The sequence below is a fragment of the Gadus chalcogrammus genome, chromosome 7, assembly GCF_026213295.1.
Source record: "Gadus chalcogrammus isolate NIFS_2021 chromosome 7, NIFS_Gcha_1.0, whole genome shotgun sequence".
Lineage (NCBI taxonomy): Eukaryota > Metazoa > Chordata > Actinopteri > Gadiformes > Gadidae > Gadus > Gadus chalcogrammus.
The window spans coordinates 30,697,778-30,718,918 of NC_079418.1; the positions used below are offsets into that span (position 1 = coordinate 30,697,778).

The 21,141-nt window shown below is 50.0% G+C and overlaps 2 protein-coding genes across 3 annotated transcripts in view; one reads left to right on the plus strand and one right to left on the minus strand.

Annotated features, from left to right (window-relative positions):
- Positions 1-16,920, minus strand: part of gemin5 (gem (nuclear organelle) associated protein 5) — a 54,686-nt gene extending 37,766 nt beyond the window's left edge. The window contains exons 1-28 of one of the 2 annotated variants that reach the window (XM_056593617.1): positions 16,620-16,919; positions 16,005-16,159; positions 15,491-15,672; positions 14,884-15,059; positions 14,632-14,715; positions 13,985-14,132; positions 13,677-13,836; positions 13,057-13,269; positions 12,500-12,585; positions 12,290-12,372; positions 12,013-12,149; positions 11,623-11,696; positions 11,344-11,525; positions 10,438-10,577; positions 9,811-9,982; positions 9,171-9,548; positions 9,009-9,062; positions 8,674-8,793; positions 8,187-8,282; positions 7,794-7,931; positions 6,527-6,674; positions 5,984-6,103; positions 4,618-5,080; positions 4,219-4,473; positions 3,276-3,441; positions 2,688-3,186; positions 2,232-2,319; positions 849-1,499 (exon numbers count right to left, since the gene is read on the minus strand). In XM_056593617.1, coding sequence (XP_056449592.1) covers positions 1,335-1,499; positions 2,232-2,319; positions 2,688-3,186; positions 3,276-3,441; positions 4,219-4,473; positions 4,618-5,080; positions 5,984-6,103; positions 6,527-6,674; positions 7,794-7,931; positions 8,187-8,282; positions 8,674-8,793; positions 9,009-9,062; positions 9,171-9,548; positions 9,811-9,982; positions 10,438-10,577; positions 11,344-11,525; positions 11,623-11,696; positions 12,013-12,149; positions 12,290-12,372; positions 12,500-12,585; positions 13,057-13,269; positions 13,677-13,836; positions 13,985-14,132; positions 14,632-14,715; positions 14,884-15,059; positions 15,491-15,672; positions 16,005-16,159; positions 16,620-16,761 — 4,824 coding nt within the window. In that variant the 5' untranslated portion in view covers positions 16,762-16,919 and the 3' untranslated portion in view covers positions 849-1,334. Of the gene's footprint in view, positions 1-848; positions 1,500-2,231; positions 2,320-2,687; positions 3,187-3,275; positions 3,442-4,218; positions 4,474-4,617; positions 5,081-5,983; positions 6,104-6,526; positions 6,675-7,793; positions 7,932-8,186; positions 8,283-8,673; positions 8,794-9,008; positions 9,063-9,170; positions 9,549-9,810; positions 9,983-10,437; positions 10,578-11,343; positions 11,526-11,622; positions 11,697-12,012; positions 12,150-12,289; positions 12,373-12,499; positions 12,586-13,056; positions 13,270-13,676; positions 13,837-13,984; positions 14,133-14,631; positions 14,716-14,883; positions 15,060-15,490; positions 15,673-16,004; positions 16,160-16,619 lie in introns of those variants that run through there. The other variant, XM_056593618.1, reaches the window with a different exon arrangement.
- Positions 16,921-17,034: 114 nt separating this feature from the next.
- On the plus strand, positions 17,035-20,871 carry mrpl22 (mitochondrial ribosomal protein L22). The gene is made up of 7 exons (XM_056593620.1): positions 17,035-17,161; positions 17,267-17,303; positions 18,181-18,313; positions 18,804-18,869; positions 18,967-19,044; positions 19,622-19,691; positions 20,570-20,871. Exons 1-7 carry the CDS (start codon positions 17,137-17,139, stop codon positions 20,776-20,778), a joined length of 618 nt encoding a protein of 205 aa, XP_056449595.1. The 5' UTR covers positions 17,035-17,136; the 3' UTR covers positions 20,779-20,871.
- The last annotated feature ends 270 nt before the right edge of the window (positions 20,872-21,141 follow it).

Here is a 21,141-nt window from a genome sequence, read left to right on the forward strand (position 1 = left end):
GCACGACTACGAGAGCTGCCGTTATTCAACAGGACACACAAAACACAGCGCACCGCACACCCAACCCAACAGACAAGTAATTCTCAGTAACGGTGGCAGTAACACTACACACAACAAGTAAACACTCAACAACACACAACTACATTCTACCGAGCACACAATCCCCGGCGCGACCCCCGTAGGACTCGCCACAGTATGCATCATTATGCCGCGTTTCCACTGCAGGGTGCGGTACGGTTCGGTTTGCAAAGGTGTGGTATAGACTGGTGGAGAGGAGGAACTAGTGGTGAGGCTGGAGGAACTCGACCTTCACGGTAGTATTGTGTGGTTAAAGTATATATTGTAGCATTGTGAGGTCAGAGTATATAATGCAGTATTGTGTGGTTAAAGTATATATTGTAGTATTGTGAGGTCAGAGTATGCAGTATTGTGAGGATAAAGTATGCATTGTAGTATTGTGAGGTCAGAGTGTATAATACAGTATTGTGAGGTTAAAGTATATATTGTAGTATTGTGAGGTCAGAGTGTATAATACAGTATTGTGAGGTTAAAGTATATATTGTAGTATTGTGAGGTCAGAGTGTATAATGCAGTATTGTGAGGTTAGTATTGTGAGGTCAGAGTATATTATGCAGTATTGTAAGGTTAAAGTATATATTGTAGTATTGTGAGGTCAGAGTATATAATGCAGTATTGTGAGGTGATCTGCTCATAGCCAACCATCTCCATGGTTACTGCAGCAACAGGCAGCCACGGCTCCAGTGCGGTCTGAGAATCCATTCCTTGTTTTGGAGTCGAGCAGCACGTGAACCCTTTGATAAAGACGACCACTGACCCACGGGAGCATTGAGTACAGAAATATTTTATTCAACAGAAAGTGATACAGTATAAATGCTGCTATTGGGAGTTTCCACAAAGTAAACAAAGCGCAACGTTGTCGTACAGTCTCAAACGAAACCAACTAAACAGGGGGGACGGAGTGTCCTCCCAGAGGTCCTCAGGTGAGGAACCCCATGGGTGTCCTCCCAGAGGTCCTCAGGTGAGGAACCCCATGGGTGTCCTCCCAGAGGTCCTCAGGTGAGGAACCGCATGGGTGTCCTCCCAGAGGTCCTCAGGTGAGGAACCGCATGGGTGTCCTCCCAGAAGTCCTCAGGCGAGTAAGGCCCGGACCGCCCTCTGGGTGTCCTCCCAGAGGTCCTCAGGTGAGGAACCCTCTGGGTGTCCTCCCAGAGGTCCTCAGACGAGGAAGGCCCGGACCGCCCCCTGGGTGTCCTCCCAGAGGTCCTCAGGCGAGGAAGGCCCGGACCGCCCCCCGGGTGTCCTCCCAGAGGTCCTCAGGCGAGGAAGGCCCGGGCGGCCCTCTGGGCGTCGGGGCTGCTGGCGTAGCGGCGCAGCAGGTCCCTGGCGGTCGTCTGCAGGGCCTCCGTCACCAGGGTGGAGCCCCGGGCCAGGTGGAGCACCACCAGGCTGCACTCCACCACGTCAGGGTGGCTGTACGTCTGGGGGGGACAGAGGGGCGCCGATCAGCACCGCCATACGAGGGGAGGGGCTAGGGGACGCTAGGTCACGTTGAACTACTATTACAAAAAAAGCCTTCTGCTAATTCCCCTTTTACTGTTAATGTATTAAATGTTTTAACAACCCCTTTTTATTTATATTTTTTTCCTCTCTCTTAAACTCTGTAGCACTTGGGATTTCTGAATGCAAAGGGCTCTACAAATTAAATATAATATTATTATTATTATTTAGCAGACACTTTTATCCAAAGCGACTCTACAAATTAAATATATTAAATTAAATATATTCTCTACAAATTAAATATATTATTATTATTATTTAGCAGACGCTTTTAACAAAAGCGACCTACATCAGTTAATACACACGTTGACACACCGATGGCGGAGTCAGCCATGCAAGGCGACAGCCAGCTCGTCAGGAGCAGTTAGGGTTAAAGTGTCTTGCTCAGGGACGCATCAACACTCAGCTAGGAGGAGCTGGGGATCGAACTAGCAACCTTTCGGTTACAAGACATCTGCTCTACCTCCTGAGCTAAGCCGAGCTAAGCCGACCCCGGTATGTACTGCAATATGTTATTTTGTAATGAATCGAGCTAGTTAAAGTTGGTCGTTTGTGACGAGTTGAGCTGGTAACAGGATGATATACAGTACATCGTTGGTAAAGACCTTCCTTTAGAGCATTATTCAGAGTTAGGTCAAGTTGTGAGGTCAGACCTTGATGGTGTCGGGCAGCAGAGCGAGGTCTTTCTGGTAGAGGGTCATCTGGGCCGACAGACTTATCAGGGTCTCCGGCTCCTCCGGCCTAGAGACACAGTTTAGATACTGGGTTTAGAACCAGTAACCGTCCCACTGTTAGAACCATAGATACTGGGTTTAGAACCAGTAACCATCCCACTGTTAGGACCATAGATACTGGGTTTAGAACCAGTAACCATCCCACTGTTAGAACCATAGATACTGGGTTTAGAACCAGTAACCGTCCCACTGTTAGAACCATAGATACTGGGTTTATAACCAGTAACCATCCCTCTGTTAGAACCATAGATACTGGGATTATAACCAGTAACCATCCCACTATTAGAACCATAGATACTGGGTTTAGAACCAGTAACACTCCCAGATACACGTCTCCCCTCTAGCTCTAAAGCCTGGTTCTAGTCCCCAGCGTACCCCTGGTCCTGGCTCTGGTCCTGGCTCTGGTCTATGCTCTGGCCCTGGCCCTGGCCCTGGTCCTGGCCCTGGTCCTGGCTCAGGTCCTGGCCCTGGGCCCCCTGCTGGTGGGCCCGGGCGTGGTGGAGCACTAGGCCGGTCAGTCGCTCCTGGACGCGGGCCACGTCCCTCTGGGTGGCCTGGTACGCCGCGTGGGGCTCCGACAGCAGCACCGCCGCACGCCTGCTCAGCGCCGTCGCCTCGGTAACCGTCGCCTCGGTAACTGCCGTCTCGGTAACCGCCGTCTCGGTAACCGTCACCCCGGTAACCGCCTCCCCGGCCACGGCAACATTAGTCAGCTCCTGATTGGCTGAGGTGGCTGAGGGGGCGTGGCTCCACCAGAGGTCGAACAGGAAGCGGTAGTTGAGGAAGGCCTGCAGGCTGGTGAGGGCCGCCGACGCCCCCTTCGCCACGGGAACCAGAACCTTCTGGAACCTCCGGGAAAACACGCTGACGTCCCCTGAGGAGATTTAAGATTCAAAACGTTAAACTTCTTAAAGAGTCTGATGTCATCGAAGGAGGAGGAGGAGGAGGAGGAAAGGAACCCACCATCGGGGAAGATCAGGGAGCTGAGCATGACGGACATGCCGTCGTGGCCGACCCCCCGCGGAGCCTCCACCGCCTCCCAGACCGCCTTCGTCAGCTCGTCGTCGTCCCCGCCCCTCAGCCAGAGCAGCACGGCCGTGGACAGACACACTGCGACGTGGGACACCACCTGGTGACGGAGGAGGAGGTCAAGAGACACACAGACACAACACCTAGTGAAGGAGGAGGAGGTCAAGAGACACACAGACACAACACCTGATGATGGAGGAGGAGGAGGAAGTTAAGAAACACACAGAGAGACATGAGGCACCACCTAATGATGAAGGAGGAGGAGGACATCAAGGGACAGAGAGAGACATGAGGCACCACCTAATGATGGAGGAGGAGGAGGACATCAAGAGACAGGGAGAGACATGAGGCACCACCTAATGATGGAGGAGGAGGAGGACATCAAGAGACACAGAGAGACATGAGGCACCACCTAATGATGGAGGAGGAGGAGGACATCAAGGGACAGAGAGAGACATGAGGCACCACCTAATGATGGAGGAGGAGGAGGACATCAAGGGACAGAGAGAGACATGAGGCACCACCTAATGATGGAGGAGGAGGAGGACATCAAGAGACACAGAGAGACATGAGGCACCACCTAATGATGGAGGAGGAGGACACCACACTGAGAGACAGACTCAGACAGACATGTAGTAGACAGACAGACATGTAGTAGACAGACAGACAGACATGTAGTAGACAGACAGACAGACATGTAGTAGACAGACAGACAGACATGTAGTAGACAGACAGACATGTAGTAGACAGACAGACATGTAGAAGACAGACAGACATGTAGTAGACAGACAGACATGTAGTAGACAGACAGTTCATGTAGTAGACAGACAGACAGTTCATGTAGTAGACAGACAGACAGTTCATGTAGTAGACAGACCTGGTGTGCAGGGCTGCTGCTGCTCAGTTGACTCTTCTCAACAGATGCGAGATCCTTCAGGAGGGACGTGACCCCAGAACCTCCTGCTACCCCGAACTCCTGCTGCCACACCGCACGCACCCGGTCCTGGGGGGGCTCGGGACCGGACCCCCCCCGGGGAGGACCGGGTCTGGCCCAGGGGTGGGACGAGACCGCCTCGCACTCTGTTAAGGCAGCACTGAGGATCTCAGCCACGCAGAAACACAACCTGTGGACCTGCACACCACAACACACACACATTTATACACACACACACATACACGATTAGCAGGTACACCATGGCATTTGGAATATATACGATAATAAGAGATTATAAGATCTGTATAATACAATATGACTAGAAGTCAAATGTGTACCCACCAGCATGCCATCTTGGGTACTGGGTACTTCCTGTGTACTGGGTACCTGCTCGGTACTGGTGACTTCTTGGGTACTGGGTACTTCCTGGGTACTGGGTACTCCAATGGTATGGGGTAATCCCTCGGTACTGGGTACTTCCTGGGTACTGGGTACTTCCTCAGTACTGGGTACTCCCTGGGTACTGGGTACTCCCTCGGTACTGGGTACTTCCTGGGTACTGGCTACTCCATTACTATGGGGTACTCCCTTGGAGCTGGATACTTCCTGGGCTTTGAGTACTTGCTGTGCCCCCACCCAGTCCAGGCTAGCGGCTAGTCCCTTAGCACAGCGTAGCGCTATGGTGTGAGCTAGCTGGCTCTCCCCCGCTAGGCGGGCTATCGTCGCGGCGGCCCGCAGCGAGGGGGCGTCGCTCTTCTTAGACACCACCTTGGCCGCGTCGAAGCCCGCCCCCGCAGCTACGTAACTGGACGGTCAGAAGACAGAGACACCTGATTGGACCACATCCATCTGTACACAACTTGACCATCCATCAGTGTATGTATAAGTACACAAAGCAGTATAACTATATTAGGACTTTGACTTTTGCCCCAAAATCATATTCGAAGTTTGTTTGTTTATTACCATTAATATTCAAATATTTATTAATAATATTTTGACCATTAAATGCCTTCAGTAAGACCTGGATAGGTCTTCGCGGGGTTTGTTTACCCGCGTTGCTATGGTTACCGGTCTTGCGTGTTCCAACGGTTTATTAGGTTTCTAATAAATGGCTGTCTAATCAATACTTCATTCACTGCCTCTTCCGTGGTCATTACAATATTATGAATAGACTGCGTAGGGTTCTCTGACGTCTACCCCTCTTGGCCTGCCCATAACAGGTTCCAATATTAAGGGCTGCCTAATATTTGTTCGAATTTTGATTGATCTTTTGATATTCGAATTATATTCGAATTACGAAGTTCGGAGTCAAAGCCCTGATGTACAAGTATACAAAGCAGTATATCTATATAGTAGTGTGTGTACTACTTGGCAGCAGCAGAAGGTATGAGATCATATATATATATAAAGCAGTATATCTATATAAGAGTACATGTACTATTCGGCAGCAGCTGACCGGTATATGTATTAGTATATAATTCAGTGTATCTATAAGAGTGTGTGTACCACCAAGGGCAGAGGCTGAAGGTGTATTAGTATATAAGCAGTATATCTATATAGGAGTGTGTACCACTTGGCAGCGGCAGAAGGTATGGTATATGTATTAGTATATAAGCAGTATATGTATAGGAGTGTGTACCACTTGGCAGCGGCAGGAGGTATGGTATATGTATTAGTATATAAGCAGTATATGTATAGGAGTGTGTACCACTTGGCAGCGGCCGACAGGTGTCCGTCTTTCTCCAGGGCCGTGGCCCAGGACACGTAGAGCCCCTTCAGAACCACGTCCTGGTCCGGGAGTCTGGCCCGGGCCAGAGCTATAGCTTCTCTACAGGGATAATGTATACGTTACACACACACAGACAATATATACATTACACACACCTCTAGAGATAATGTATACGTTACACGCAAAGATAATATATACATTAGACACACCTCTAGAGATAATATATAAATTATACACATACTTCTCTAGAGAGATAATGTATACATTCCACACACACACACACACACACACACACACCTCTAGAGATAATACATACATTATACACATACTTCTCTACAGAGATATTACATTACACACCTCTAGAGATAATATATACGATTATACACATACTTCTCTACAGAGATATTATATAGATTACACACACATCTCTAGAGATAATATAAACATTACACACACACACACACCTCTAGAGATAATATATACATTATACACGTAGAGATAATGTATCCATTCCAGGCCCACCTGTACATCTTGTGTGAGTGCAGCAGCTCTATCGCTTCGTGCAGCTTGTTGATTGACAGCAGGAAGGAGGCGGCTTTCAAATGCTGATCCTGCAGACAGAGCTGCTTCACATAGTCCTGCACCGTCCGGACCCACACCCTGTAGCCACCTGGACAGGTAACACACCTTAATACACCACCCTCACAGGTAACACCTTCATACACCACCCTCACAGGTAACACACCTTCATACACCACCCTCACAGGCAACACACCTTCATACACCACCCTCACAGGTAACACACCTTCATACACCACCCTCACAGGCAACACACCTTCATACACCACCCTCACAGGTAACACACCTTAATACACCACCCTCACAGGTAACACCTTAATACACCACCCTCACAGGTAACACCTTAATACACCACCCTCACAGGTAACACACCTTCATACACCACCCTCACAGGTAACACCTTAATACACCACCCTCACAGGTAACACCTTAATACACCACCCTCACAGCTAACACCTTCATACACCACCCTCACAGGTAACACCTTAATACACCACCCTCACAGGTAACACTCCTTTAATACAGCACCCTATGGCCACCTGCAAGGGTAACACACCTTTATACACCAGCCTGTAGCCACTTGCACAGGTAAGAGTCTCTGTTGTCACAGTCTGTCCTCTAGCTCTGCTTCAGTCTGCCTCTATCACAGCTACAGTCTGTCTTTTATCCCAGCTACAGTCTGTCCTTTATCACAGTCTGTCCTCTATCACAGCTACAGTCCGTCCTTTATCACATTCTGTCCTTTATCACAGCTACAGTCTGTCCTTTATCACAGCTAGTCTGTCCTTTATCACAGCTAGTCTGTCCTTTATCACAGCTAGTCTGTCCTTTATCACAGCTAGTCTGTCCTTTATCACAGCTAGTCTGTCCTCTATCACAGCTACAGTCTGTTCTCTATCACAGCTACAGTCTGTCCTTCATCAGCCTGTCCTCTATCACAGCTACAGTCTGTCCTTTATCAGTCTGTCCTCTATCACAGCTACAGTCTGTCCTTTATCACAGTCTGTCCTTTATCACAGCTACAGTCTGTCCTTTATCACAGCTACAGTCCGTCCTTTATCACAGCTACAGTCTGTCCTCTATCACAGTCTGTCCTTTATCACAGTCTGTCCTTCATCACAGTTTGTCCTTTATCACAGCTGCAGTCCGTCTTTTATCCCAGCTACAGTCTGTCCTGTATCACGGCTCCAGGTGTAGTTCCGGGTCTCACCTGTGGGGGCGATAGCGAGCAGGTGGTCGTTGAGCTCTCCCCTCTCGGTGGCCGTCCTCAGGGCTCCCTCCACGTCTCCGCTCCACAGCCGCAGGTAGACCACCGAGTCAGGGTGACCTGCAGCCAGGTGGGCTTCCTCTGCACACACACACACACACACACACACACACAGCTAGTATCTTTCTCCTCCTGCTAGCAACACCGTTCCTTAGCAATGCTAGGTGTCCTAGCCACTAGTGTTCTCAATGATACCGTTAGTGTGAGCGTTACTGATGTTAGCCGCCAGTGGTTTTATTGCTACTGTTGGTGTGAGCGGTACTGATGTTAGCCGCTAGTGGTTTTGTTGCTACTAGTGTGAGCGGTACTGATGTTAGCCGCTAGTGTCGAGCTCACCTTCCTCCTGGAACATGCTGTGGAGGGCGGGCCGGTCTGAGAACAGCCCCAGCTGGAGGTGGGGTCCCTTGCCCGGGACACAGCCTGCAGGGGGCGCTGAGGACACAACACACAACCGCACACATGAGCCTTCCAAATCGGAATAAGAGACCAATCAGCTGGAGGCGGGGCTCTGGCCGCGCCCCTCCACCGGTATAATGAGTTGGTTTCAAAAGGGCTTCACACAATCATACACACACGCAATATTAACTAACACACCAACGGTCGTCCATCTAGGTCATGATGGCATCAACTGGGTTGACTGACGGTTGCTATGGTAACCCAGACGGGCATGCTCTGTATGTGACGGTTGCCAGGGTAACAGGCTCACCTGGGCCGTGCGTGACGGTTGCCAGGGTAACAGGCTCACCTGGGCTGTGTGTGGCGGTTGCCGGGGTAACAGGCTCACCTGGGCTGTGTGTGGCGGTTGCCAGGGTAACAGGCTCACCTGGGCTGTGTGTGATGGTTGCCAGGGTAACGCAGTCCTCCAGCAGGTCCTCTTTGGAGCGGTGGTCCATGGCAGTGCTGAGAGGAAGCATGGAGCGAGCCTTCTTCCTCTTCATCAACTCTACACACACACACACACACACACACACACACACGTTTGAGACATCTCCTATACGTCATATCATGTAATAAGTGTAATGTATTAAATACAACGTTTCAAAAGTGTCAACACATTGGCGTCTTCGAGGAAATTGGGAACCTAGTGTGGAATATATTTAACCAGGTGATGCAATAATATCAGCACTGTAAGAGAATATAGTAGCATGTAAGACACACCTGGCTTCTCCTTGGTCCTCAAGGGTGCAGGGGGCTTCTTCATCAATCCACCGGCTGGAAACACACCACAAGACCACCTTAGCATGCTAACAATAGCAGCTAACATGGCACACAGTAGCATGGCTCACACTAGTGTCCTGTGTGTGTGCGTGCGTGTGTTACCTGTTGACAACGAGCCGTTGGTTCCATTCTGTTCGTCTTCGTCTCGCTCCCCGTTAACACTCCTTGTGTCCCTCTCCCTCCACCCTCTCTCTCCATTCACTGCCTTAGTCTCTCTCTCTCTATTAACACTGACGGTCTCTCTCTCGCCGTTGACTCTCTTAGGGTCTCTCTCCCGCCACCCTCTCTCTCCAGTCACTGCCTTAGTCTCCGTCTCTCCGTTCACGGCCTTGGTCTCCCTCTCTCCATCAACACTCCTAGTCCCTCTCTCACTAGCTTCTCTCTCTCCAACAGGCGGGGACTCTCCCTCTCGCTGCCCGGCGGCGGCCATGTTGATCTTCTTCAGCTTGTTCTTCTCCCTCAGTCCCACCGTCTTCTTGCCTGAGGAAGAGGAAGTTAAGGTAAACAGGGTTGACACCTTTAGATCAGGCTGTACTGTAGTCCTACACGGTACTGGTAATGCAGTCCTATGGGCCCAGGCTGTAGTCCTACTAGGACCAGGCTGTAGTCGTACTGGGTAGTGCAGTCCTATGGGCCCAGGCTGTAGTCCTACTGGGACCAGGCTGTAGTCCTACTGGGTAATGCAGTCCTATGGGCCCAGGCTGTAGTCCTACTAGGACCAGGCTGCAGTCCTGCTCCTCACCTTTTGGGGGCGCTGTGAACTCCTGCTTGGACGGCTTCCACTCGTGAACGGTGAAGTCATCCGCTCCGGTCCAGACCACGTCTGGGTCCACGGGGGACCACTCCACACACATGACCCGGTTACCATGACCACGATAGTTCACTAGCCCTTCCCCCTTCAGCACATCCCAGACCTGCACACACAGACACACACAATGTGGAATATGTAGCAAAATCTGGAGAAATCTCAACAAAAAGATCTATGCTAATTCAGATGTAAACCTGGATCAATTTGCTAATTTCACACAAATGGCGCTAAATGATTATGCATGACCCTTGCCCTTAAACCTGCTCTGTTTGACTCCTGACCCTCAACCTGCTCCGGTGACCCCTGACCTTCAACCTGATTTTGAATGACCCCTGACCTTTAACCCGTCTGTTTGACCCCCGAACTTTGACCTGTCTGTGTGACCCCTGACCTTCAACCTGCTCTGCGTGAACCCTGACCTTCAACCTGCTTTTTAATGACCCCTGACCTTCAACCTGCTCTGTATTGCCCCCTGACCTCCGATCTTATCTGTATGATCCCTGACCTTCGACCTTATCTGTATGACCCCTGACCTTCGACCTTATCTTTGTGACCCCTGACCTGCGCGGTGTGGTCGTAGCTGACGGTGGCCAGGCGTGCCGGGTGGTGGGGGCTCCAGGAGAGGCCGGTGATCTTGCCCGTGTGGGCCCCCAGGGTGCGGAAGGCCTCCGAGATCACAGCAGGGGGGTCCGCCGGCGCCTCTGGAGACAACAAGGGGTCCAACAGGGGGGGATAAGGTCAGCCAAGCTAGGCTAACTCCTGATGCTCCCGCGTCTCACACCCAACAACCCCGACAACAGCTGCACTGTGGGTCAGATACTGCTGATTACAACCGCTTGTTTATATGCTTTTAGAGCTTCACATGTAAACAATGTGTTTTAGAGCTTCACATGTAGACAATGTGTTTTAGAGCTTCACATGTAGACAATGTGTTTTAGAGCTTCACATGTAGACAATGTGTTTTAGAGCTTCACATGTAGACAATGTGTTTTAGAGCTTCCCATGTAAACACCAATTGTTTGAGAGCTTCAAATGTGAACACCATGAGTTTTTGAGCTCTGCATATAAACATGTGTTTTAGAGCTCCACATGTAAACACCAGGTGTTTTAGAGCTTCACATGTAAACACCATGTGTACTAGAGCTTCACATGTAAACACCATGTGTACTAGAGCTTCACATGTAAACAATATAGGGTTTTACACCTATACATGTAAACATGTGTTTTAGAGCTTTACATATAAACATGCATTTTAGAGCTTCACATGTAAACAACATGTGCTTTAGAGCTTGACATGTACACCATGTGTTTTAGAGCTCCACATGTAAACACCATGTTTTTGTGAGCTTGATACGTAAACAATGTGTTTTAGAGCTTGACATGTAAACATGTGTCTTAGAGCTCCTCATGTAAACACCCTGCCCTCTGTATCAACCTGAGGCTAGCGGTCACGTGGTTCCTTCCTACCGCAGGCCAAGCGCAGGTCGTGCACGTAGACCTTGGCGCTGCTGGAGCCGGACGCCAGCAGGTACTGCAGCTCGGGCTGCGGCGCCAGGGGGTGGTACCACTGCAGCGTGTTGATGATCTTATTGTGCTGCTGCACGCTGCACAGCTGCTTCAGGGCGGGGGCCGCGTACACGTCCACAGACCTGGGGGTGTGGGGGGGGTCAGCGCACGAGGTCATGGGTACGGCACGGCAACACACACACTCGTAGTGGGCTGCTCATTGCGGAATAGGCAACTGACCCGTCCTCGTTGCCGACGGCAACCACGGTTCCGTCTGGTTTCCAGCTGAAGTCCGAGTGAGGGGACAGCTTGTGCTGGGGGGGGGGGGGGGGGGGGAGGAGTTAAGACGGTTGCCATGGGTTACACTATCGTTCAAGTCCGGCTAATTCTCTCTGCTAGGCTAGGCTACAAGGTGTGTTCTGCTGGTTCTGTGCGGTGCTAGGCTACACAGTGCTCTGCTACTTCTGTCCGGTGCTAGGCTACTTGGTGCTAGGCTAGGCTACACGGTGCTCTGCTAGTTCTTTGCGGTGCTAGGCTACTTTGTGCTAGGCTAGGCTACTCGGTGCTCTGCTAGCGCCGTGCTAAGCTACGCCAGGCTGTGATAGGCTAGTCGGCGCTAGGCTACGGTACCTTGATGCCGTTGGTGTCTCTGATGAGCTTGTCGATGTTGCAGGCGTCTGAGGCCAGGTTGCGGGGGTCGTGCTGCAGGATGGCGCCCTCCCCCCCACAGCTGTAGAGGCTGCAGGACGGGCGCTCACCAGCACCCCCTGCAGGGAGAACAGAGAACACCAACCCCCTTAGTATCTCTGTAGAGGGGTGTGTGTGTGTGTGTGTGTGTGTGTGTGTGTGTGTGTGTGTGTGTGTGTGTGTGTGTGTGTGTGTGTGTGTGTGTGTGTCTCTCTCTCACCAAAGGAGAGGGGGGGCAGGGGGGGGCCCCAGGCCAGCCTGTAGATGGTCTTATGGTGGTAGGAGGAGGAGATCTGAGGAGGCCTGCAGGAGGAGGAAGAGGAGGACAGTCATCTGAAGGGGGTCATGACAACGAGGACCTCGTTCAATCTGAGAGAGGTACTTTACTCCCTAAGGGGTCCTTTAGTCGGGGTTAACTGGTTCCTCTCACTTGTTGGAGAAGGCGTCGTAGATTCCCACTTTCCCGTCGTCCGTCCCGAACGCCAACGAGCCCTCCCGGCTAGGGTGCCAGACCAGCTGGGCAGAACACAACACAGAACCACGTCACCACACAGAACCACGTCACCGCACAGAACCACGTCACCGCACAGAACCACGTCACCGCACAGAACCACGTCACCGCACAGAACCACGTCACCGCACAGAACCACGTCACCGCACAGAACCACGTCACCGCACAGAACCACGTCACCGCACAGAACCACGTCACCGCACAGAACCACGTCACCGCACAGAACCACGTCACCGCACAGAACCACGTCACCACACAGAACCACGTCACCACAGAGAACCAGAACGGTACAGTTTGGACGGCACTACGACGGCGCGTATTAGTGTACTACTGATTCTGTCTGTTTAGACCACTGGATGGAGCCAAACCTCCACCTAGTGGACAAAACAACTGTACCCAGCATTAAACTTATGTTTCCCCCAAGTGACGCCACCGAGTCCTAGTCCTAGATCTCCTATATCCAAGGCGAGCCGTACCGCGGTGATCTTGGAGCGGATGCCCTGCCAGAAGGTCTTGGTGAGGTAGGGGTTCTGCAGGGACAGCGTGTCCCAGGACCGGATCATCTGGTCGGCCCCGCCCAGGGCCAGCAGGCCCGTGGCCACCGGGGAGAAGCTGAGGGCGTACACCGAGCCCCCCAGGGTGGGCAGCGTCCACACGCACTCCAGGGACGCCAGGTCCCAGCACTTAATCTGGATTAACAGGCAGATTTAGGTCAACACTGTGTAGTCGGGATTAATGGATCGATATAGATTCAATCATGTAATCTGGATTACCGATCCAAATAGATGAACACTTCTCCATAACCATGATGAGTTATTCTGGATTAACATCATGAGTTAATCTGGATTAACATGAGTTAATCTGGACTAACAAAATGAGTTAATAAGGAGCAACATGATGAGTTAATAAGGAGTAAAATGATGAGTTCATCTGGATTAACATCATGAGTTAATCTGGATTAACATGAGTTAATCTGGATTAACAAACTGAGTTAATAAGGAGTAACATGATGAGTTAATCTGGATTAACATGAGTGACTCTGGATTAACATGAGTGACTCTGGATTAACATGATGAGTTAATCTGGATTACGGTACCTCTCGGTCCATGGAGGTGGTGAGGAGGAGCTGGCGCCCGCTGGCCAGACGGACGGAGCTCATGTTGAACACGATGCGGCTGTGGTTCTGATCCCCTGAGCCCAGAACACTCCACTTCTGTTTCCCACTCGCACCCAGGTCCCACAGAACCAGCTCTCCACTACACGCAGGCGCACACACACAGATACGTTAGTTCTATAGCATAACCAGCAGGTTAGCTCTATACTGTAATCACCAGGCTAACTTTATAGCATAACTAGCACGTTAGCTCCGTCACTATAGGAGAAGAGGCAGATGTTCCTGGTCACCTGAAACAGCTGGACAGCAGCTGGGAGGGGCGGTCGTCCGGCCAATGAACACTGAGCCAGAGGCGGTCCTTCCCCCCACTGGCTCCGCCCCCACCGCCGACTCCGCCCCCTCTCTTCTTCAGGTAGGGCAGCTTTAACGTTGTGATGCCTGCATTCACCACCAGAGAAGAAGAGTCATTTACCTCATGGGGTCTAGTGGTGAGGTTCTGGGTTCCATCCCCACCCGCCTAGTGTTTAGAGGTGCAGTTGTTAGGTACTAAGTATTTAAATAGGTGTAGTAGTTAAGTAGTAAGTATTTAAAATGTGTAGTTGTTAGGTAGTTAGTACTTAAAATGTGTAGTAGTCAAGTAGTAAGTATTTAAAATGTGTAGTAGTTGAGTAGTAAGTATTTAAAATGTGTAGTTGTTAGGTAGTAAGTATTTCAGTTAAGTGTAGCAGTTTAGTAGTAGGTATTTAAAAAGGTGTAGTAGTGAACTAGTGGTGAAGTATTTAAAGGTGTAGTAGTGCAGCAGTAAGTATTTAAAGGTGTAGTAGTGAAGCAGTAAGTATTTAAAGGTGTAGTAGTGCAGCAGTGGTGAAGTATTTAAAGGTGTAGTAGTTAAGCAGTAAGTATTTGAAAGGCGTGGCCGGGGTGCGGAGGATCTCACCTCTCCCGGTGTCGGTGCTCCAGACCCGGATGGTCTGGTCTCGGCTCCCGGAGGCCAGATACCCGCCGCTCCCTCTCGCGAAATCTACACAGGAAACAGAATCACGTGTTGGAGGATATGGTCCAATCAGCTGACCCCAGAAACCAACCTGGTCCTGCTTCAACAGGCTCTAGTTTCTAGAGGTCCAGCAGAAACCTGGAACCCTTTGTGTTGCAGAGGGCCGTACAGGACCAGCGTCTGGTTGCACCCTACCCTCCTCCTCCCCTGGGGGGTCCTGGGGGGCCTCCTGGGGGGCGTCTCCCTGCTCCAGGGCGGGGGTGCTGGGGGACCAGGAGAGGGAGTGGATCTCATCCTCGTGGCCTCGCAGCCGATGCAGCACCTCCCCCTTCTTAGACACGTCTACCAGGAGGATTATCCCCTGCTTGTACCTGGAGGAGGAGGAGGAGGAGGAAGAGGAGGAAGAGGGGGAGGAGGGGGAGGAAGAGGAGCAGGGGGAGGAGGAGGAGGAGGAGGAGGAGCAGGAGGAGGAGCAGGAGGAGGAGGAGGAGAAGGAGGAGGAGGAGCAGGAGGAGGAGGAGGAGCAGGAGGAGGAGGAAGAGCAGGAGGAGGAAGAGGAAGAACAGGAGGAGGAGCAGGAGGAGGAGCAGGAGGAGACACTTGTTATGCAGTGGCTCACTTGGTCCTCCAGGGTCTCCTGGAGGTTAACCATCGGGGCTAAAGTGGGGGCTGTGTGTTAGGAGCCTCTGTCAGGGGGGTGACCACGCCCTACAGCTCCTCTCAATCTCATTCTGTAGACCATCCACTCTAGGGTCTGATTGTGTGAGCAGAACATGATGTGAAGAACATCTGAGCTCCTCACCCCAGGGCCAGGAGCTTCCAGGAGTGGGGGGAGCACGAGAGGGAGAACAGGGCCTTGGGGAGGGGGAAGAAGCTGCTGCAGTCACCCGTGTTGAACCAGTAGCAGACCACCACCCCCTTGTCGTCCCCGGACACCACCAGGTTCTTATCAGCTGGAGACCAGTGGAGCGCCACAATGGTGCCCTGCAACACACACACACACACACACACACACACACACACACACACACACACACACACACACACACACACACACACACACACACACACACACACACACACACACACACACACACACACACACACAGTATGTCAACACAGATGCTTGCTAGCTTAGTAAAGAGACTGTAGGTTTGACGTACGCGATGACATACATATTTATATTTACATACAAACAATGTACATCACAGGCATAGTACTGTTCTTTGCTCAAATGCATCAGATTCTGATCTAGACTTCATTTGTTGTGTTGGCACCAAGTACCATCCTGCTGTCGGGCATATGGCGGTACCCACCTGATGCCCGCTGTGTTCTTTGAGCAGAACTCTGTCGTCCGCGTCCCAGAACTTGACAGTGCCGTCGTCAGAGCTGCTGGCACACAGCTGGTCCTGACCGGCCTGGCGACAGAAGGAGAAGCCCGACACTCGCTCCTTGTGTCCGGACAGACTCCCTGCAGGGAGACGGAGACAGGGAGTCAGACGCGGTCAACAGAGCTATACAGTTACAGAGCTGGTCTGGAGTCAGACCTTGTTAAAACGGCCCAGTAAGGTCCTAGATAGATATAGAGATCTAGGGATAGAGAGGTATCTAGGGATGGAGAGATATGTAGGTTATTAATCTCCGAGGTGAAAGGAGATATTGTTTCATGAGGGCAGTGTTGGAGTCAAAGAATCTTTAAGTCCTCCTCATCTGTGGCATGAATCTTTCATTTGAATTGCCTAGTTGTTATTAAAGTCCTCTGGATCAGAGTGATGCATCTTCTCACCCAGAACTCTGGATCTGAGTGGTACTCATCCAGGACTGTGGATCAGAGTGTCGCACCATCTACTCACCCAGGACTGTGGGTCAGGGTGACATATCTACTGACCCAGGACTTTTAAGGACTGTGGATCAGTGTTGGATCTACTCACCCAGGACCGAGCAGGACTCTGCAGACACGTCCAGCAGATAGACTGTGTTCCGGGCTCCGAAGCCCATCACGCCTCTCTGGTTGGTGTCGCTGCAGCGGCCGCAGTACCAGTTGGGAGACGCGGGAATCACTCTTTCATGCATGATGCCTTGAAAGTGAATGCTTTTTATATAAATCGATGAAATCCAGAGATGTCAACCCAAGTGAAAACACACAGGCCAGGTTAACACACTCCTACTGTAGCATCCATGCTTGTTCGTAATCACGGCGTCTACCGTGTTGTCAACGAGCTGTCGTAAATACCGGTTGACGGACTACGGATCCCTACAAGGGTCCAAATTAAAACATCCCCCCGAACAAACATTTAAGTGCTATATTTACATTTAAGCTGGCGTTTAATTGAAGACTTAGACTTTTAAAAAGAATACAACGATTAACCACTGTCAACTTAACTTTCTAATGATTTCGCAGTCTATTAACGTAAACCTGATCGACCTATTGTCGTAAACTGTTTCAACATGGCGACTGCCTGCACAGGTCGCGGTGAGCATCTGTTTCCTTATTATTATTAACTATATACCTTATTAAACAACACTGACATTATATCACTACTTGCTGTTGAATGTGTTTCCGCGTGTCTTCTCTCAGGGCTTTCTTTCCTGCGGAGTCTGACTCGTCATTTGAGGTAAGAGGCTGGAGACAGCAGGGAGACAGCAGGGAAACAGGACACACCACAGCTTCATGTTTCCTCTATTTCTTTTGAGCATGCAGACGTAGAGCTCCTTCAGGTGTCCCTGAGCAAGACACCTGACTGCTAACGTTCTCCTTGCATGGCTGACTTCGCCGTTGATGTGTGAATGTGTGTAAGGATGTGTGAATGTGTGTAAGGATGTGTGAATGTGTGTAAGGATGTGTGAATGTTAGGCAGCATTGCAAAGCGCTTTGAATGGCCACTGGTTAGAAAAGTGCTGCATTAATGCAGTCCATTTACCATTCATCCTTTGGTCTACATTTAATGTACATATCATATATAAAAGTACCGTAAAATGAGGTTGAGAATAGAGCATGCAATCAACACCGGGCACGTACGACGTACGACCAGCTGGACAGAGAAGCTCTTTGAGTCAGAAGCAGTAGAAGGTCTATCATGTGTTTGTATATAGAAGTGATTCTACCACAGTTTTGTTAAATACTTAATCCTGATTGGACAATGAAGTTCTAAGGGTGGGCCTTCTATTTTTTATTTTCAACAAAGGTCCCCTTGACAGATGTTGACCACATGTTTCCTTGACAACGCAGAAACAATATGCTCATAGCACTGCGGCAGACGTTTAATGGTGTTTGATTTCAGCCGATTCAGTCGATATAAAACCAATGACGCTCTAGATTAAATAATATCCAGCGCACGGTTGGTAAATAATTCAAGCAGAATAAAGCACATTAACCCCGACGTATTCGTTCCATCTGAGAGGTACAGCTCCGACGTCAACATCCAATGTGATGGTCTGACCAGAGGAGGAGCCGTGAGCTCAGCCCCCCCCCCTGCTCTGTCCCTCTGTTAGGGGGACGGCCCTCTCCGGCAGACCCCCGGCCGGCCTCCACACCAGCGCCGCTCTGGAGGTCAACAAGAACTGGGAGAGGAGGAACCTGCAGCTGTACCCCCCGCAGCTCCCAGGGGAGCCTCGCAGAGCGGCCGTGAGTCACGGGGTCAGGCGGCTGGGACCCCGTCCTGCTGCCGTGCGCTCGTCATGTAGATGGGTCAAAGGGGGGGGGCGCGCATCCACGTGTTTGTACTTTTATCAATCCAGATCAATATCAGAACATTAATCTGTTCGGTCAATTATAAATACAGATCAATATCAGTACATTCACCTGTTTAGAGTCATTTATAAATACAGATCAATATCAGTTCATTCCTCTGTTTGGTCATTTATAATACAGATCAATATCCGTTTATTCATCTGATTGGGGAGTCATTTATCACTTCATCTGGAGGTCAATCGATGCATGTTATCAGAGGAACAGGAAGTTATTCTGGGCCGAGGGCAGTGCAGTCATTAAAGAAAACAGAAAGTAATTGTCTGTCATCATCATGTTTATCTGTCTGTCGGTCGTGTTAATCTTATCCGTGGTGTGAATTTGTCCGTGTGTCCGTCTATTCATCTGTTGTCCTCCCGCTCTACAGGAGGTCCACCACTGTAGAAGACAGATCAAGTACAGCAAAGATAAGATGTGGTACCTCGCTAAGATGGTGAGAGGCCACAGTGTTCTCAGTAGATGGGGGCTCGCTCTACACACAACTGATGATCTATGGCTGACTGACCTTTAACCTCTGACCCTTTGAACAGATCCGAGGCCTGAGCATTGACCAGGCCATCACCCAGCTGGAGTTCAACGATAAGAAAGGAGCCAAGATAGTGAAAGAGGTGAAGGAGGCGGAGTCTAGACACTAGCGTCAAGATAGGGAAGGAGGCGGAGTCTAGACGCTAGCATCAAGATAGTGAAGGAGGCGGAGTCTAGACGCTAGAATCAAGATAGTGAAGGAGGCGGAGTCTAGACGCTAGAATCAAGATAGTGAAGGAGGCGGAGTCTAGACGCTAGCTTCAAAATAGTTAAGGAGGCGGAGTCTAGACGCTAGCATCAAGATAGTGAAGGAGGCGGAGTCTAGACGCTAGCTTCAAGATAGTCAAGGAGGCGGAGTCTAGACGCTAGCTTCAAGATAGCGAAAGAGGCGGAGTCTACACGTTAGTAGTCTATAGTAGTATAGTATAATAGTTTATAAAGTAAATAAAGTTGACATTGTTTAAATAGTCTGTATTGTTAACAGCTGCCCAGTACAATGACATTCTTCTACTGATTCTACGAGGAGCGGCCCAGTACAACCACAGTCTTCTACTGGTTCTAGTGGAAGCTGCACAGTAAAACCACAGTATTCTACTGGTGGACACTGACTGGGGCATTACTACCTATGTTTTCTGATCTACTTCCTGTCTTCATCTCTAGGTGCTTCTAGAAGCTCAGGACATGGCTGTTAAGAACCATAACGTGGAATACAAGTCCAACCTGTACATCGGTGAGCCTTAAACACCACAGCCAGTGGATACCCCTACACCATCAGGCTTCAACACCACAACCTGTGACTACACCTACACCATCAGGCTTCAACACCACAACCTGTGACTACACCTACACCATCAGGCTTTAACACCACAACCTTTGACTACACCTACACGTCAGGCTTCAAGGCCACAACCTGACTACTCCTATAAGTCAGGCTTTAACCCACAACCTGTGACCACACCGTAGGGCTGGGCGATTAATCGAATTTTGATTGCGATTTCGATTTTAGCGTCAAACGATCCAAAAATGTAAACAGTTTTGGGATTTTTTTTATTTATTTTTTTAGATTATTTTTTTATAGAAAGGGCAGAACAGCTGGATACATATATGTATATTATTTTAGATTGGAACATTTTCTTTTTGAGCATTGTTTTTTTTTAAGGCGAAATTTCATAGTTCTCAGTTGCAAGTTTTCAAACACAAAAATAATCGTTGGAATAATCGTGATTTCAATATTGACCAAAATAATCGGGATTATGATTTTTCCCATCATCGAGCAGCTCTACTACACCATCATCATAGATATAATCAGTGAGAACTTATGGGTTAGGTATAAGGGTTAGTAAACATGGGTTAGGGGTTGGTAAACATGGGTTAGGTATAGTGGTTGGTAAACATGGGTTAGGGAAATTAAACTAAATGTATCTAAGTCTCATGTTAATTCATGTAAAATGCAGCATGTTTTTTTAACTAAATATAGCATTTTGTTTATTGATCTAAACACAACATGTTGTTTACACTGGGAAAAATGAAATCAACCCTCGGTCAAAAACAGAACAAATGGGCGTGGTTGTTGCGTCTCCACGTTGTGACCTTTGACCCCCCCCCCAGCGGAGTCCCACTCCGGGAAGGGCAAGTACCTGAAGAGGATCCGGTACCACGGACGGGGCATGTTCGGCATCATGGACAAGGTGTACTGCCACTACTTCGTGAAGCTGGTGGAGGGCCCCCCGCCCGCGACGGAGCCCCGCACCGGGCTGGACCAGGCCCAGGAGTACCTGCTCGGCCTCCGCAACCGCACCGTCCGACACAGCCTGTAGACCCCCACCCCCAAACCCACCCCGAACCCCAACACTGCCCCTCCTGATCGTGTGTTTGTAGCTTTGATTTGTACATAAAAACAATAAATAAATGATGACCTTGGATGAGTCTGGTTCCTTCTTTTATTATGAGTCCTCCTATCTGTCTTGCCACCCCCCCCCCCCCCCCCTCCTCTCCACCCACCTGCCTCTTTCTCTCTCCCTCCTCATCTCCCTCTCCCCTATGTCTCTCCTTTATCGTGTAGCCTCTGTCTTCCTGTGCATCCTTCTCCATATCCTCTTATCTTCTCTTCAATCTTCTTCATGTCGTTTTAAATGAATAGTTAGAAAAGTTAACAAGTGTGGTAACAAACAGTGTCCTCA